This window comes from Schistocerca serialis, chromosome 4, assembly GCF_023864345.2.
Source record: "Schistocerca serialis cubense isolate TAMUIC-IGC-003099 chromosome 4, iqSchSeri2.2, whole genome shotgun sequence".
Taxonomy (NCBI): domain Eukaryota; kingdom Metazoa; phylum Arthropoda; class Insecta; order Orthoptera; family Acrididae; genus Schistocerca; species Schistocerca serialis.
The window spans coordinates 400,291,641-400,306,202 of NC_064641.1; the positions used below are offsets into that span (position 1 = coordinate 400,291,641).

At 42.5% G+C, this 14,562-nt stretch overlaps 1 protein-coding gene across 3 annotated transcripts; it reads right to left on the reverse strand.

Moving 5' to 3' along the window:
- Window positions 1–6,113: 6,113 nt before the first annotated feature.
- Window positions 6,114–14,274, reverse strand: LOC126473778 (uncharacterized). Of its 3 annotated transcripts, none has more exons than XM_050101044.1 (3): window positions 13,792–14,274; window positions 8,753–9,287; window positions 6,114–6,631 (listed from the first exon to the last, which is right to left on the reverse strand). In XM_050101044.1, coding segments are annotated over exons 1-3 (999 nt in total). In that variant the 5' UTR covers window positions 14,255–14,274; the 3' UTR covers window positions 6,114–6,630. The 3 variants fall into 3 exon arrangements, with proteins under 3 accessions (XP_049957001.1, XP_049957003.1, XP_049957002.1); XM_050101046.1 differs by having other exon boundaries at window positions 8,749–9,287; XM_050101045.1 differs by having other exon boundaries at window positions 6,114–9,287.
- Between the last annotated feature and the right edge of the window lie 288 nt (window positions 14,275–14,562).

Consider the following 14,562-nt stretch of genomic DNA (forward strand, 5'->3'; position numbering starts at 1 on the left):
GACATTCTGTCTCGCTGACCACTCAGCTACCGGGGGCGGACAGCTTTATGTAATACTGAGGGGTTAAAAGGAAACGTGATTAACGGCGGCAAGCACTCTACGGAAATCCCAACATTAACAGCGAATCACAAGTAATATCATTTTTCACATTACTCATCAACAGTTACTTGTACACAAAGTTGTACTTTAAATGATATGACCAACGTCTTCGTTCTGGATCCGGATGCAAACCCAGAACGTAAAGCAATTGTTAACCAAGCAAAGCTTTGTGCCTTATCGAGACTCGATCACTAGGCAGAAAGAGACGTCAAATATTGCCGTTTCCACTAGTATCAGTTATCAATTCTCAGCTTGAACGTAAATGACGATAATGTTTGTACGAAACCAGGAACCCTAACATGACAATTATCTTCTTGGTAATTAACCTTGAAAGACGTTGGATATTGTTGCATTGTCAAGGAACAAAGGATGCACATTTTTAAAATTGAAATGCCATCATGTAATGCTGGTGACAAGGATGCGAACCCAGCACCTGATTGGATTGTTGAATAAGTACTTAAAATCAGAATGTAGATATCACACTTCGTCACCAGTAGTGAGGTTGTAACCTTAAATGACGACTGAAGTTGCATTGCCTGACCGGGATTCGAACAAGGCGCCTACAGCCGTCGTTGTCTAACCAGGAAGAGACGAAAAATGTCCAATGTTAGTCCACCATTAGCGGGATGTGCGCACGTTTAACTAGAAATAAGGCGACGAAAACATCTGTGCTGACCGAGAGTCGAACGCCGCACACATGGTTATGAAGACACGTTAATAATTTTAAAAAATTGTTCAAATGTGTGTGAAATCTTAAGGGACTTAACTACTAAGGTCATCAGTCCCTAAGCTTACACACTACTTAACCTAAATCATCCTAAGGACAAACACACACACCCATGCCCGAGGGAGGACTCGAACCTCCGCCGGCACCAGCCCCACAGTCCACGACTGCAGCGCCTGAGACCGCTCGGCTAATCCTGCGCGGCTAACAAACACAAGTAAGTTCTTCACCCCTAGTAACGCCAAGTGCAGAACGCCAGTAAGCTCCGTAGTTCAATATCCGCAGTAAAGGTATCATCCCTTCGCTGCCGAGCCGGCCGAAGTGGCCGTGCGGTTCTAGGCGCTACACTCTGGAACCGCGAGACCGCTACGGTCGCAGGTTCGAATCCTGCCTCGGGCATGGATGTGTGTGATGTCCTTAGGTTAGTTAGGTTTAAGTAGTTCTAAGTTCTAGGGGACTGATGACCACAGCAGTTGAGTCCCATAGTGCTCAGAGCCATTTTGAACCTTCGCTGCCGACTGGGGCAGAGCGGCATTCGTTTGAGCTGCGACAGATGGAGGGACCCCGGAAGGCAGAGACTCTGGCACCAGCAATCCGTTGTAAACTAGAAAACGTATTTCATTTAATGAACCAATGGCCACGTAAGTTCACAAGGCTCTTACTTTATTTGAAACTGAGACGTTGAACATTGTGGTGCTGGACTGGGATTCGAATTAGATTTCACTGTGTTTCCAATATTAAAATCTCTTCTAGGCCTCCTCGAAAGGCACCTATCTTGTTTCGAATCCTGATTAGCACAAAATATTCATTATTTCATTTCAAGCCCTAGCATGTGCACTCTGAACTACTAGTGAAAAACAGTTGCATTTTCAACGTCTCTTCGAGCGTTGTGAGCTGTAACGTGTTCGTTTCAACTCACAGCCACATGATGAGCTTTTTATCACAACATTACAAGATGAAGCGTTTCCTTACATCTTTTCAGGTTCAAGCATTCCTCTCCATCCTACTGGCGAAAACGGATTTGGGTTTGACGTTGTGTTCGTTGTGATCACCAATGACGATATGTTGTGAATTCAACTTCTAGCCAGCAGAGTATTTTCCATCACATCATTGAAAGTACAAACATGCCACTCCTAGCTATTATTGGAAAAGAATTTGATATTTAAAGTGTCTTCATGACCACGTGTGCGGGGTTTGAATTCCATTCAGCACAGAACTTTTCGTCGCCTGATGTCTAGCTAAACATCCGGACACCTCGCTACTAGTGAACCAACAATAGCTATTTATCGTCTCTTCCTGGCTATAAAAGGACAGCGCTAGATGCTGGGTTCGAATCCCAGTCAGGCAAAAACAGTTCTATCGTCATTTAAGGCTCCAGCATCTCGCTATTGGTGAAAACATTTAACTTCTGATTTTATGTACTTCGTTAACAGTCCGATTAAGTGCTGGGTACGCATCCCTGTCACAAGCTTTACATCATCGCATTTCAATTTTAAACATGAGAATATCTTGTTCCTCGTGAATAACACCATATTAAACTTCGTTGGGGGTAGCTCCCTGGAAGGTAACTGTTATGACAAGATTCCCAGTTCAGTAAAAACATTTTCGTCTTTTATTTTCAGTATCTGAATTGATAACTGATACTAGTGCAAACGTCTATATTTCACGTCTCTTTATGCCTAGTGATCGGGTCTCAATAAGGCACAAACAAAACTTAGCTTAGTTAGCAATGGCTATAGGCGCTGGGTTTGAATACTGGTCCAGAACGACGACATTGGTCATGTCATTAAAAGTTCAAATTTGTGTACACGTAGCTGCTGATGTGTTACGAGAACAATATTACTGGTGATTCGCTGTTAATGTTGAGATTTCTGTAGAGTGCTTGTTGCTGTTAATCGCGTTTTTTTTACTGGTTCGTCCAATATACCGTTTCCAGAGCCACTCGCCGTTGAGCGACGTTCAGCACGTGGATGGAAAACCTCTTCGAGAGCGAAAAACTTTTTTCCAATTGACGTACAGCTTTGTAACTCCATATATTGTCTCAAGTATTTAATTTTGACTAAGGATTACTGTACGACATATTTAAAATAATCCGTTTTCTCAGAACTTTTGGAATGTCACTTGTTGTAATTAAGGTTAGTTTATGAGTGTTATGGGGTGTCTCATCGCTAAGAACGTGTTTTCTAATATGTTCTGTATGACGATATTAGTTGACGCTTAGACTGACTGCCATAAAGACCTTTGGTCTCTAGTAGTCTCTTGTGGTATCCATTGTGTGTAGTCAAACGACTGTACCCCATGGAGTTTTGATGTTTAGAGGGCCTGCAACACAGCTACGTTATGTTGGTTGTATTGGCCAGTGACCCACTTTTTTTATGTCAAGTGTACATACAGCTTTCAAACATTCGAAAGTCTGCAGGCTTAGGGCATTTCGTATGTCCCGTTAGTATGATACTGTTTGCTGGAGGAAGGGACAGTGAGTGGAATGTGGGCCAGCCACTTTCGATAAAGAAATAAAAAAATTGTGTTATGTAATTGTAGTCATAAACTAGGACATAGAGGTTAATTTACATCTGCAGAATGTCTTTCCTTGTAAATAGTTGAAACAACTTTTTTAACTCATGTCAAAACTGTTCATGTGCTCGACAAAATTATTATACTACTTTTAATGTACCTGCTCTGTTTAGAGTAGGATTACCATTATAAGTGGCTCTTACTGTATCCTAATACGTGGAAACTCTGTCACGTATAAAGCTATGAGCCACATAATTAATTAATGTACGCAGTCGGACTATAGCACGAGAAATAGAGGTTATCGGAGCAGTTCACACTCAAGTCAATAACGCAACTATAATTAGAAGACTGGAAATTTTAAGACAGTAGATCTCAAGAACTGTTTACAAACGTACTGCTGGAAAGGAAGTGACTTAGACATTCACATGTGCAATCGAGCATCTGAATATCATAAAAAATCGACTCTAATATTCCAGGAATAATCAATGTATTTAAGCAACTCGACGCATAGTTGGTTACCGAGCACTAGTGATGTAACCTACAATTACGGGTATAACAGTCAAATATGAAATATTGAACATACACAGTTCCATAGAATTACGTATAGCTTCTCTGCTTGTTGTTCCAGCGTCACACTCATCTTATATACTGTAACTGGATGCATAGAACAGGATAAAAAATGGTTCAAATGGCTCTGAGCACTATGGGACTTAACATCTATGGCCATCAGTCCCCGAGAACTTAGAACTACTTGAACTTAACTAACCTAAGGACATCACACAACACCCAGCCATCACGAGGCAGAGAAAATCCCTGACCCCGCCGGGAATCGAACCCGGGAACCCGGGCGTGGGAAGCGAGAACGCTACCGCACGACCACGAGATGCGGGCATAGAACAGGATATATGATATTCATGTGATGCTGTATCTGATTTAGAAATATCATACAACAGCGCTACAATGAATTACTCACTTCAGTCAAATGATATACAGTGGGATATGCCAGAAAGAATGGTCAACATTCAGTGATATGACTGGAACGATCTTTCGAGGCAGAACAGTCTAATTAACGTTGACCGTAAAATGCATACCTCTGGACCTTTGAAACTGTGAGCATTCCACCTTCGATATTGTGAGAAAAGTATCTTCTACTGCAAGCTCTTTGGTTTCCATATTTTGAGAGGTGGTAGAATAGACCAAAACAAGGAGGAAATGGGCTGGAAATGCTTATCTGAAAAGTTATGAGCACTTGTTCGTCTTCGCTACTTTGAAACACTTCTATGCTGTTGAACAAGTACATATGTCTTAAGGTATTCATTTTAGAGCTCATATTTACTTCACGATTATTTCTTATTCTGGTTCATACTACCTCCTCGCAAAATATTGAAATCAAAGAGCTTGCAGGAAAAGAGATTTGTTTCACAGTATCGAAGAGGAATAAGTGCTCATAGCTCTTAAGATATGAATTTCAGAGCCCATGTTTACTGGAATTTTTGGCTTCGAATGATCGTTTCCGTGAAAACCCTGATTACAGACCATTCCTCCTGGGACACCGTGTGTATTGTATTCCGCTATTCTATTATGGCTGCAAAATATCGGTCCTGTTAATGCAGTCCAGCACTAATAAAACACAAGACAAAATAAGGTGAGAGTATTTATGCACGATTGCATAAGATTAATTGTTAATGCAGTTAAGAACTAATTAAACGACCAGAGAAAGCGAAATAAGGTGAGAGTTTTTATGTACAGCTGCATTTAATTGAATTGTTAAGACAAATAATATAGTACGTGTCCTCTGAGTCCAGAAACAACACTTGTGACACAAATTCAAGTGCATACTCATCATCTGAATAAAGTTTTCATCACAATATAAAGTGTTTAATACGGTAAACTGAAGGAAAAAGTGACAGAATCACTCTTTGGCTTCAGTACCAAGCCTCGTGAACACACAAATATACAATGGATTAGCAACGGCTCTTGGAACGTAAGTCCACTCGCGGTATTCATAGTAGTTCCGCATCGTGAATGAATGGCATTTCAGCCCTGGGATCCAATCATCTCATGAATGATTAATTAAATAAGTTTGCAGATAGGTGATGCCTACAGAGAGCCGCAATGAAGTAAACCAACTCAACAAACAGAAACCCTCCGACAATCTGCATTCGACACGAAACCTCCTCGCTTCATTGCCGTCCAGACCAGACCAGCTGACAGCAGAGTAGCGAATAGAACAGGTTTTAAAACAAAATACCCCGTTCTTCCGGAGCGGTCAGCCATCTCATGGGCCCGCACTACCTGAAGTGCCTCAAAGCATGCTTCTTTCAACTGTATCAGACTAAAACTCAGATGATGTCCGTGTTTGTTGCTAATGATGTGTACAGAACCATCTTCATAGTAATACTGCAACATAAATTTCGAAAGGTAATGAAAATACAGAAAAATAAAATAGACCACTGAAACTGGCGATTTAACAGCCATGTTTCGGACTGTAAACGTATTTCTTTATCTCGTGCTCTATTGCTTACCTCTAACATTATTTAATGAGCCCTCCGGCGAACATATCGCTTCTAAGTGCCATTAATACCCACAAATTGGCAATGGAGAACATGTTCTAGCATGGAAATATTTCTGTCTAATATCATCCCGCATACGAAAGACGATATCAAATTGCGGTATGATGCATCGCTGCGCAGGTGAAAATTAGAATATACGATCGGTTAGAAGCCATGACAAGGATATTTAAGGACATTTGTAGCATAATAAATAGATATTGATGTTGTTTCATCAATCAATGTTTATTGCAAATAGGTTTTGACTGTTGTAATTCAGCTAAAAACACACTGTTAAACATAAATTCCCCTGAAGCTCTCAACCCAATAAATGTCTTGGATTGATTACAAATGTACTGTTGCAAAGGTAGGTAATGTCTTAGACACGTTCATGTGCAATCAATCAATGTCTTTTATTAATAAATAATGTTTCATTTGAGACACGTATACAATATTAATAAATAAATCTTTGGCATGATGTGTTTCTTCCTGAAGTAAACTGTCGCCCTTTGGACTAATATCCTGAGAATCTAGGAACAGTTCTCACGTCACGCCTGAGTTCAGTCAGCAGCAGGAAGTATCAGCAGCTACCTATACTTCCAACATTGTTTTCAGACCTATGTCTGAAACAAAGTGGTAGACGTCATAATGCTTCTCGTTTTTCATGTCGAAGAAAACACAAATAAATAAATACGGTGTCATTAACTCAGCAGAGTTTTTTCAGTCTCCCTCAGCTTGTAAGAATCTGGAAAAAACAATAATTAATTACAAAATTGTTTATATCATACACAAAACGCTTACTGCTTATTTTATTGAACAATTTTCGTAATCCATTGTCTGTAAATGATCCAATGTTTCTAAAATCTGTCCCACTCATCAAAGTACAGATGACTTCTCGTAACGGTAAAAGAATCTCCTAAATATAATTGATTATAATTAATAATTATTGATGATAGTGTTACTATTTCAGTATCGGAGATCTACGTTGATCGTTAAGTCCTGAGAAAGTACTTTTTTTATCATGTCGTTGCCACTCTGACGCTGTAGGTGACCCAATTATTTGCTGTGCTGAAGTTCGAACATGGAAACGCTCCAGATAAGATAAGCACGCAGTACGATTATTGATGAAAGAATTTTAAAAATGTTGGTATAGACTGGAAAGATAGGTAAATAAAGGAGATGTACGCAAACCCATAAGTGACAGTTATCGTATGGAACGAGAAGACTTGAGAGATGAACATTGTATGGAGAGTAAGGTAAAGACGCTCACCGTATCCGAAGCTGTTCATCTTATACATAGAAGAACTGGAAGGAAAGGCCACAGAGAACGCTACATGTGGGAGGAATCAGAAGAGGAAATTCAGCAGATGTTGAAGAGTACTGCAAGAAGGGGTGAGGTGTATGAATTCGGAAAAAGAAATGACGAGAATAAGCAAGAAGGAAGCTCCAGTTAACATATTCTTGCAAGGGATATGGACAGGACAATTAAAATCTTTATTTACATGGGGAGTTTTATGAGATGGAAGGGAAGCTGTTCAGAAGAAATAGGAAGTAGGATATCTGTGGGAAAGAGAGCATTTGAAGATGTGAAAAATATCAGTGAAGCCAAGAAAATGATGTTTTAAATGCTGTGGCTGGCTTATAGTGTTATACAGCAGTTAATCATTTAAAAGAAAGAATTAAGACGCTTACCAATTTCGGAAATGTGGCCATGGGAAAAAATGTTTAAGACGACGTGGACTGAGATACATTTGGTATGTGTAGTTCAATGGTCGGATGCAAGTCTCTTTGACGACCTGCGTGTCGCTAATCAGCCTCAATTATTCAACCAAGGAAACGAAATCTACAGTTTAGCGCGGAATCCGAACCAAATGTCGTTTCTGGCGATCCTTCACAACACTGAGCGTTGAAGATTAAATGAAAGGCGGACAGAAAATTTCCATGGTCCGACCACGATTCAGTTCTCTGACCTCTGGGTTTCCACGAACGTGCCTTGCCACAAGACTACCACGCCCGATTTCTTCTGAAGTGAGTACTGGGTTATCAGCTCAAAATCAAATACAGCTAATACAGTAGCAGGTCCAACAATAAATGAAAATACAGAAATGCAAGAAACCCCTTCGAACAGCATAGTGGACACATTGGCAGCAGGTTCAGATGAATGTAAGTTACGGAGATGATGAGTCCTGGGCTGACTGATTTGAAGTCTACATCATACCAGTCTTCGGGTCGAAGAACGCAACAGCAACAATAACAAAGTCAACAATAACAGTTCATGCGAGGAATGAAAATGTGAGTTCCACGCTCATTATTAAAACAGAAAAATATATGTTGAGACAGAATACCCTCTGCGAAATTTTGAAAAATATAGCGGAGGTTATTGCACATTGTCCGCGAGAAACGTAGAGGTTTAATGCCTAGTTTTAATCTGTGATCAGGTTTCTCCATAGTGTACACTGCTGTGAAACACCTCCAGTGAAGGTAAAAATCTTCTCAGTTAGTTCGGCCACGTTGTATTCCTCTTCAAACTTCTAGAAAGTTCGACGTTTCGATCCCTCTGCTGGGAACATCTTCAGGAGTCTTCTAGTGTTCACAAATGGCTGAACAAAGTCGGCAGCATCCCCTCGACTTGTAATGGGTGTTTTCCCGAAACTTTTGGGGAAAAGTTATGTCACTGGTTGTTTAGCCACCTGGCACACCAACTGAATCCTGAAGAAGATACCTGAAGGCGGATCGAAACGTTATCCTAGAAATTTGAGCAGGAATGCGGCACAGTCATGGATGACAACGAACACAGAAGACTGCAGACCTAAATAAAAGACATGTTATCGAAATTCGGGGTCCAGAGAAGCTGGTCGGTACCTACTACTGTGCCTGGGTGCCCGCCGTGGTGGCCGTGGCCTGCTGCGGCTGCGGCTGCTGCTGGGAGTAGTACGCGCTATAGGCCAGCTGCTGGGGGTCCCACACCCGCGCGTACGGGTTCCCGTTGCCGTTGCCATTGCCGTTGCCGTTTCCGCCTCCGGCAGCGGACGCGTCCCAGCCCGTGGGCGCGCCGTACTGCGTGCTGGGTGGGCCGTACTCGTTGCTAGGAGGGCCGTACTGGTTGGTGGGCGGGCCGTACTGGTTGGTGGGTGGCGGAGCCGGGGCCGGAGGCCCGTAGGGCATGGGCGGGGCGGGCGCCGGTTCCATGGACATGGGCATGGGCATCATCATGCCCGCCTTTTTGCACAGCTGCACCACCAGGAAGCCCACTACCAGCAGCAGCGCCAGTTTGCTCATGATGAACGCCTTCAGCGACTTGATACCGATGATCGCAAGGAAGATCGGAGTGAGCGCCTTCATCTTCAGCTTCAGCAGCAGCAGGAGGGGCATCAGCAACTTCTTCTTCAGCATGCCACGGGCTGCGAAGAAATAGAAAAATAAACTGAAAGAGGGTGTAACCACGCAGTCACAGACAGGTATTTGCTTTTAGTACCTTTACGATCAGAGCAACGGGAAAACTGGTGGAAGCAGACCTCGGAGAAGATCAGTTTGGATTTCGGAAAAATGTACGAACACCTGAGGCAACATTGATCCTCATAGCATTTGTAGACTTGCCAATGTTGACTGGAATACTTTGAAATCCTGAAGGTAGCTGGGTAAAATAATGGAGCGGAAGGCTATTTACAACTTATACAGAAACAGATGGTAGTTATAAGATTCGAGGGGCATGAAATGGAGTGAGACAGGTTTTTAACCTATCACCCATGTTATTCAATGTGTACACTGAGGAAGCAGTAAAAAAAAAACTATCGAGTAGGAATTAAAGTTGTGGGAGGAGAAATAAAAACTTCGAGGTTTGCCGATGACATTGTAATTCTGTTAGAGACAAGAAAAGACTTGGAAGAGCAGTTGAACGGAATAAGCAGTGTATTGAAACGAGTATATCAGATGAAAATCAACAAAATCACAACAAGGATAGAAGGCCGCTGTGGCCGAGCGGTTCTAGGCGCTTCAGTCCGGAACCGCGCTGCTGCTACGGTCGCAGGTTCGAATCCTGCCTCGGGCATGGATGTGTGTGACATCCTTAGGTTAGTTAGGCTTAAGTAGTTCTAAGTTTAGGGGACTGATGACCTCAGATGTTAAGTCCCATAGTGCTCAGAGCCATTTGAACCATTTGAACAACACTTTATAGTCGATGTAATGTAGCTGAATTAAGCCAGGCGCTGCTCAGGGAATTAGATTGGGAAATACTTAAAGTAGTAGATGAATTTTGCTGTTTGAGTAGCAAAATAACCGATAATGACCGAAGTCGAGAGGATGGAAGGAGACAGGGTTTTAACCTATCGCCGATGTTATTCAATTTGTGCACTGAGGAAGCAGTAAAGAAAGAAAAGAAAACTACGGAGTAGGAATTAAAGTTGAGGGAGGAAAAATAAAAACAATTTGACGTTTGCCGATGACATTGTAATTCCGTCAGAGACAAGAAAGGACTTGGAAGAGCAGCTGAACGGAATAAGCAGTGTCTTGAAACGAGTATGTCAGATAAACACCAACAAAAACACAATAAGAATAGTGCAATAAAGCCGATGTAAGGTAGCTGAATTAAATCAGGCGATGCTGAGGTAATTAGATTGGGAAATACTTAAAGTAGTAGATGAATTTTGATGTCTGAGCTGCAAAATAACCGATAATGTCCGAAGTAGATAGGATATAAAAGGCAGACTGGCAATGGAAAGAAAACCATTTCTGGAGAAGAGAAATTTGTTAATATCCAATAGAGATTTAAATGTTAGGAAGTCTTTTCTGAAAGCATTTGTCTGGCGTGTAGCCATATATGGATGTGCAACATGAGCAATAAACATTTTAGATAAGAAGAGAATAGGAATTTTGAAATGCGGTGCTGCAAAAGTATGCTGAAGATTAGATGGCTACATCACGTAACTAATGTGAAGATACAGAATAGAATTGGGGAGAAAAGAAATTTGTGGCACAACCTTAGTCGAAGGTGGGTTCACTGATAGGACACGTTCTGAGACAAGAAGGGATCGTCAGTTTAACATTGGAGGGAAGCGTATGGGGTAAAAATCGTAAAGGGACACCAAGAAACGAATATAAGTGCAGAAACACGTAGGTTGTATAGTTATTCGGATGAATAGTCTTTTAGAGGATAGAGTAGTATGGAGAGGTTCAGCAAACCAGTCTTTGGTCTGAAGACCACAACAACAACAATTATGAGACCGAAAGCACACAATGTACATTTACACAGTCATTCCATTGTGTCACAAAGGTTGTCTCTCAGTCATCAGTTTCGAAATGTTTTTGCTCATGGAATCTATGATAAAATATAACCAGACAACATCTAAAACTGTGAGATTAAATGTGTAAGTTGGAGCTTTACCTGGTCCTTCATTGTGCCTTCTTGCAGGTAATTTTCTTACCAGATCTGTTTCCTGACTAGGCTCACGCTACACTTCGTATATTTAATCACTGTTGGCTGTCTAGTTCATGGTTGTAAGTTTCATTATAAAGTGCACTCTGGTGCAGCGAAAGGTTCAATTTGTAAATACATAGAGTCCTTGACGGCAATGTTCTTCTCGAGTAATGTCGTGATATTATCCCATAAATACAAAGATAAATACAAAGGTGGAAGATCGTAAGCGAATGTACAGGGTAATTCCGTGATGGAGTTATAGCTTCAGCGGTGATGGAGAAGGGTAAACGTATCAATTTGTGGTCCCTGGTACGGTTACAACTGAGTCTAAAATCGTTGTGATATTGTTCCACTGCAAGCTCTTTGCTTTCCATATTTTAGGATGACTTAGGGTGGACAAAACAGTAAAAGATGTCGAGGAAACATGGGCTATAAAGTGCATTCTTTAAGAATTATGAGCACCTTTCATCTTTGCTAGTGTGAAACTCATGTATTCTACTGATCAATTGCTCCTAATGCTTAAGATATCCATTCTGGTACTCATTTTTACTAGGCAATTATTTCTTGTTTTGGTCCACAGTACCTCAACTCATAATACGGAAAGCAAAGAGCTTGCAATAAAGAGGTTCACTGTCAGAGATAACAGAATGACTTTCACCTTCAGCTTACGACTCGGTCGTTTCTAAACCAAGGTGCCCTACCTCAAACTGATACATTTACCTTTGTTCATCATCCCTGAAAGTTGGTAATAACTTCACAAAATGACTTCCATTAATTTTGTGCCATTCAAAATATCTTTAGTGCAAGCTCCTGATGGACCATTTATACTCTGTGGTCAACTACCAAGGTTCTGTGCAACACAGTTGCGGAATAGATACTCTAGATATTACATTTCGAAGGGTACGCTATATTTACGAGTAAAGGGTAGTACTGTCCTCCAGGAAACGAGAGAAAATCGCATATGATTCTGTAAATATTTTCTCGCTAGCTCAACTTCTTATCTTTTTACAGAGGATACTGGAAAATGTTTCTCACGTGCTTGAGAGTAATTCATTTACAATTCTTTTGAATTGGAAACAGGACATCTAGTTTAGTTCCGTTTATTAATATCGCAGCTGGCTTCGCAATTTACTCCTGTTATATTAATTTTCCGCATTAGTTCTCACATTTAACAAACGACTGAGAACTTTTATTCTGATTGTGAGACCTTTAAACAATTCGTACCTCGTCAAGAGAGGGCGTTCGGGTTTTGTGATACCTGCATCCTAGGAAAAAACTGATGGTTTATTGCTGGGTCGTTGGTAAATTCTCATAGCTACCTTCTCTGATCTATAGCCAAGATTTTTTCTTATCATTATTTGTAAATTAATGTTTTGGTTACTCTTTCGTGGGTTACTGTTTACAGTGGATCTCCAAAGACGTCTGAACACTTGCTCTAAACGTGATAGACATTCCCCATCCAGTTCATAATAGCAAGTGCGACATATGTTGACGGAATCTCTCTAACTCTGACCCAGGGCGTAATGCGGCACACAGCAAAGAATAGGTGCGTTTTAGACCACATTATTCGAGTGTTATCTTCTGACGTGTGGAACGCTACTGAACTAGGTTTTCGGTGTAAATGTAGCTAAATTTCTTGTGAGTGTGAAATTGTTTTCCTACTAATTACTGCACGTAATTCATCCACCAGTCATTTCGAAGTCAGCCATAGCTCTTACTCAGCGGGAAGTCCCTGTCACAGCACTCTTATCAGTCATCAAAAATTTTGAGCTATGCAGTGACTGATCTGCATGCGTGCAGTTGATAGTCCGTTTCTAGATGTCTTGTATCTACACCTACTTCTAGGTTATTCCTCTGCATTTCATAACTGAGTGTCGGATACAGGGTTCTTAACCACATTCAAGCTATTTCCCTACCGCTCCAATCCCGAATAACACTACACACTCACAAAACACACATTTAAATCTTCTCTATTGCTAATTTCTTCATATGTAGGTGAGAACCAACGAAATATTTTCGGATTCGAAGGAGAAAGTTGGTGATTTCAATTTTATGATGTCATCATATTAATTAGAATAGAATATTTGTTTTTGTTTTATTTGGTGCCGCGCATGTAAGTGAATGTTTGTTCATATTTGTTTTGGGAAGAATGCATGATCTAAATCACCGCAGCTTGGCATGTCTAGCCATGAGCTTCATACGTGTAATGATAGTTTAACGTACAGATAAACCTCATATTTCGCAGATTGATTTATTTGACTACCTTTAACTGTCAGACGCGTGCGTCATCGAGCGCTGCCCAGCAGAATCGTCACAAAAACATCGTGGATGATGAAAGAAATTAGCCAAATAAATCGAACGGCTCGCGACATGTGAGCTGTTTATCTGCACATTAATTGCAACAGTCGCAGTGTCTACTGCGAGTGTTGTCTGTATTTGATAGTTAGCGAACAAACTCCAGACTAATTCCACGTAAATGCAACACTACATACCTTCGGATAGCGACCTCTCAGTTTCATTCTCCGACTCCGACCTCTCGGTGGGGAACTTGACGTCGAAATCCGCGAGTCCCTTGGAGGGCCTGAAGATGAGTTCGGCGCGCCCGAAAGCGAACTCCGGCAGCTGCAGCTTGAACTGGTGCGTCTCGAGGAACCTCTGGGCGCGGCTGAGGATCATGGCGTCCAGGTGCTCGGCGTCGGCGTCGATGTCGGAGGCGGAGCGGCCGGTGGCGGCCGCGGGACCGGAGCCGGTGGTGGCGTCCAGGTAGTCGAGCACCTTGAGGCGCAGGCAGGACATGGGCAGGCCACGCGCGCCCAGGCACTCGTCCACGACGGAGCTCAGCAGGTCTTCCGGCGTGGCGGTGGAGGAGGAGGAGGAGGAGGAGGCGAGCAGCAGAGACAGCAGCAGCAGCAGCAGCGCGCTGGGGGCGCCGGTGGTCGGCGACGGACGGGCCATGGCGCAGCACTCGGCACTGGGAAGGCGGCACTGGATGCCACACCTCCTGGCGCGCCGCTTTTATCGCGCTGGCACCGCCGCCATCAGGGTCACGGGAACGCACGCGCCGTCACGCGCCGCACGTCCGTCGCATCCTTTTGGCAGCAGGCGGCGCAGCGCCACTCAGGCGTCGTCGGCCGCCGCCCGCTGAGGGCGTCGCGCCGGCGCAGTCGCAGCCGGCGGGCAGAGCCTATGCAACGGGCTACACGAGAACACTTCTCAGGAACACTGTACCGACTCCCAATATGTTCCTAAACGCCGCTTATAAG

Excerpts from the sequence above, each read along its gene's own strand:
- LOC126473778 (XM_050101044.1), bottom strand. The coding sequence starts at position 14,254 with ATGGCCCGTCCGTCGCCGACCACCGGCGCCCCCAGCGCGCTGCTGCTG. Across the intron at positions 9,288-13,791 it reads TGAGAGGTCGCTATCCGAAG|CCCGTGGCATGCTGAAGAAG; the intron begins GTATGTAGTGTT and ends ATTTCTTCGCAG.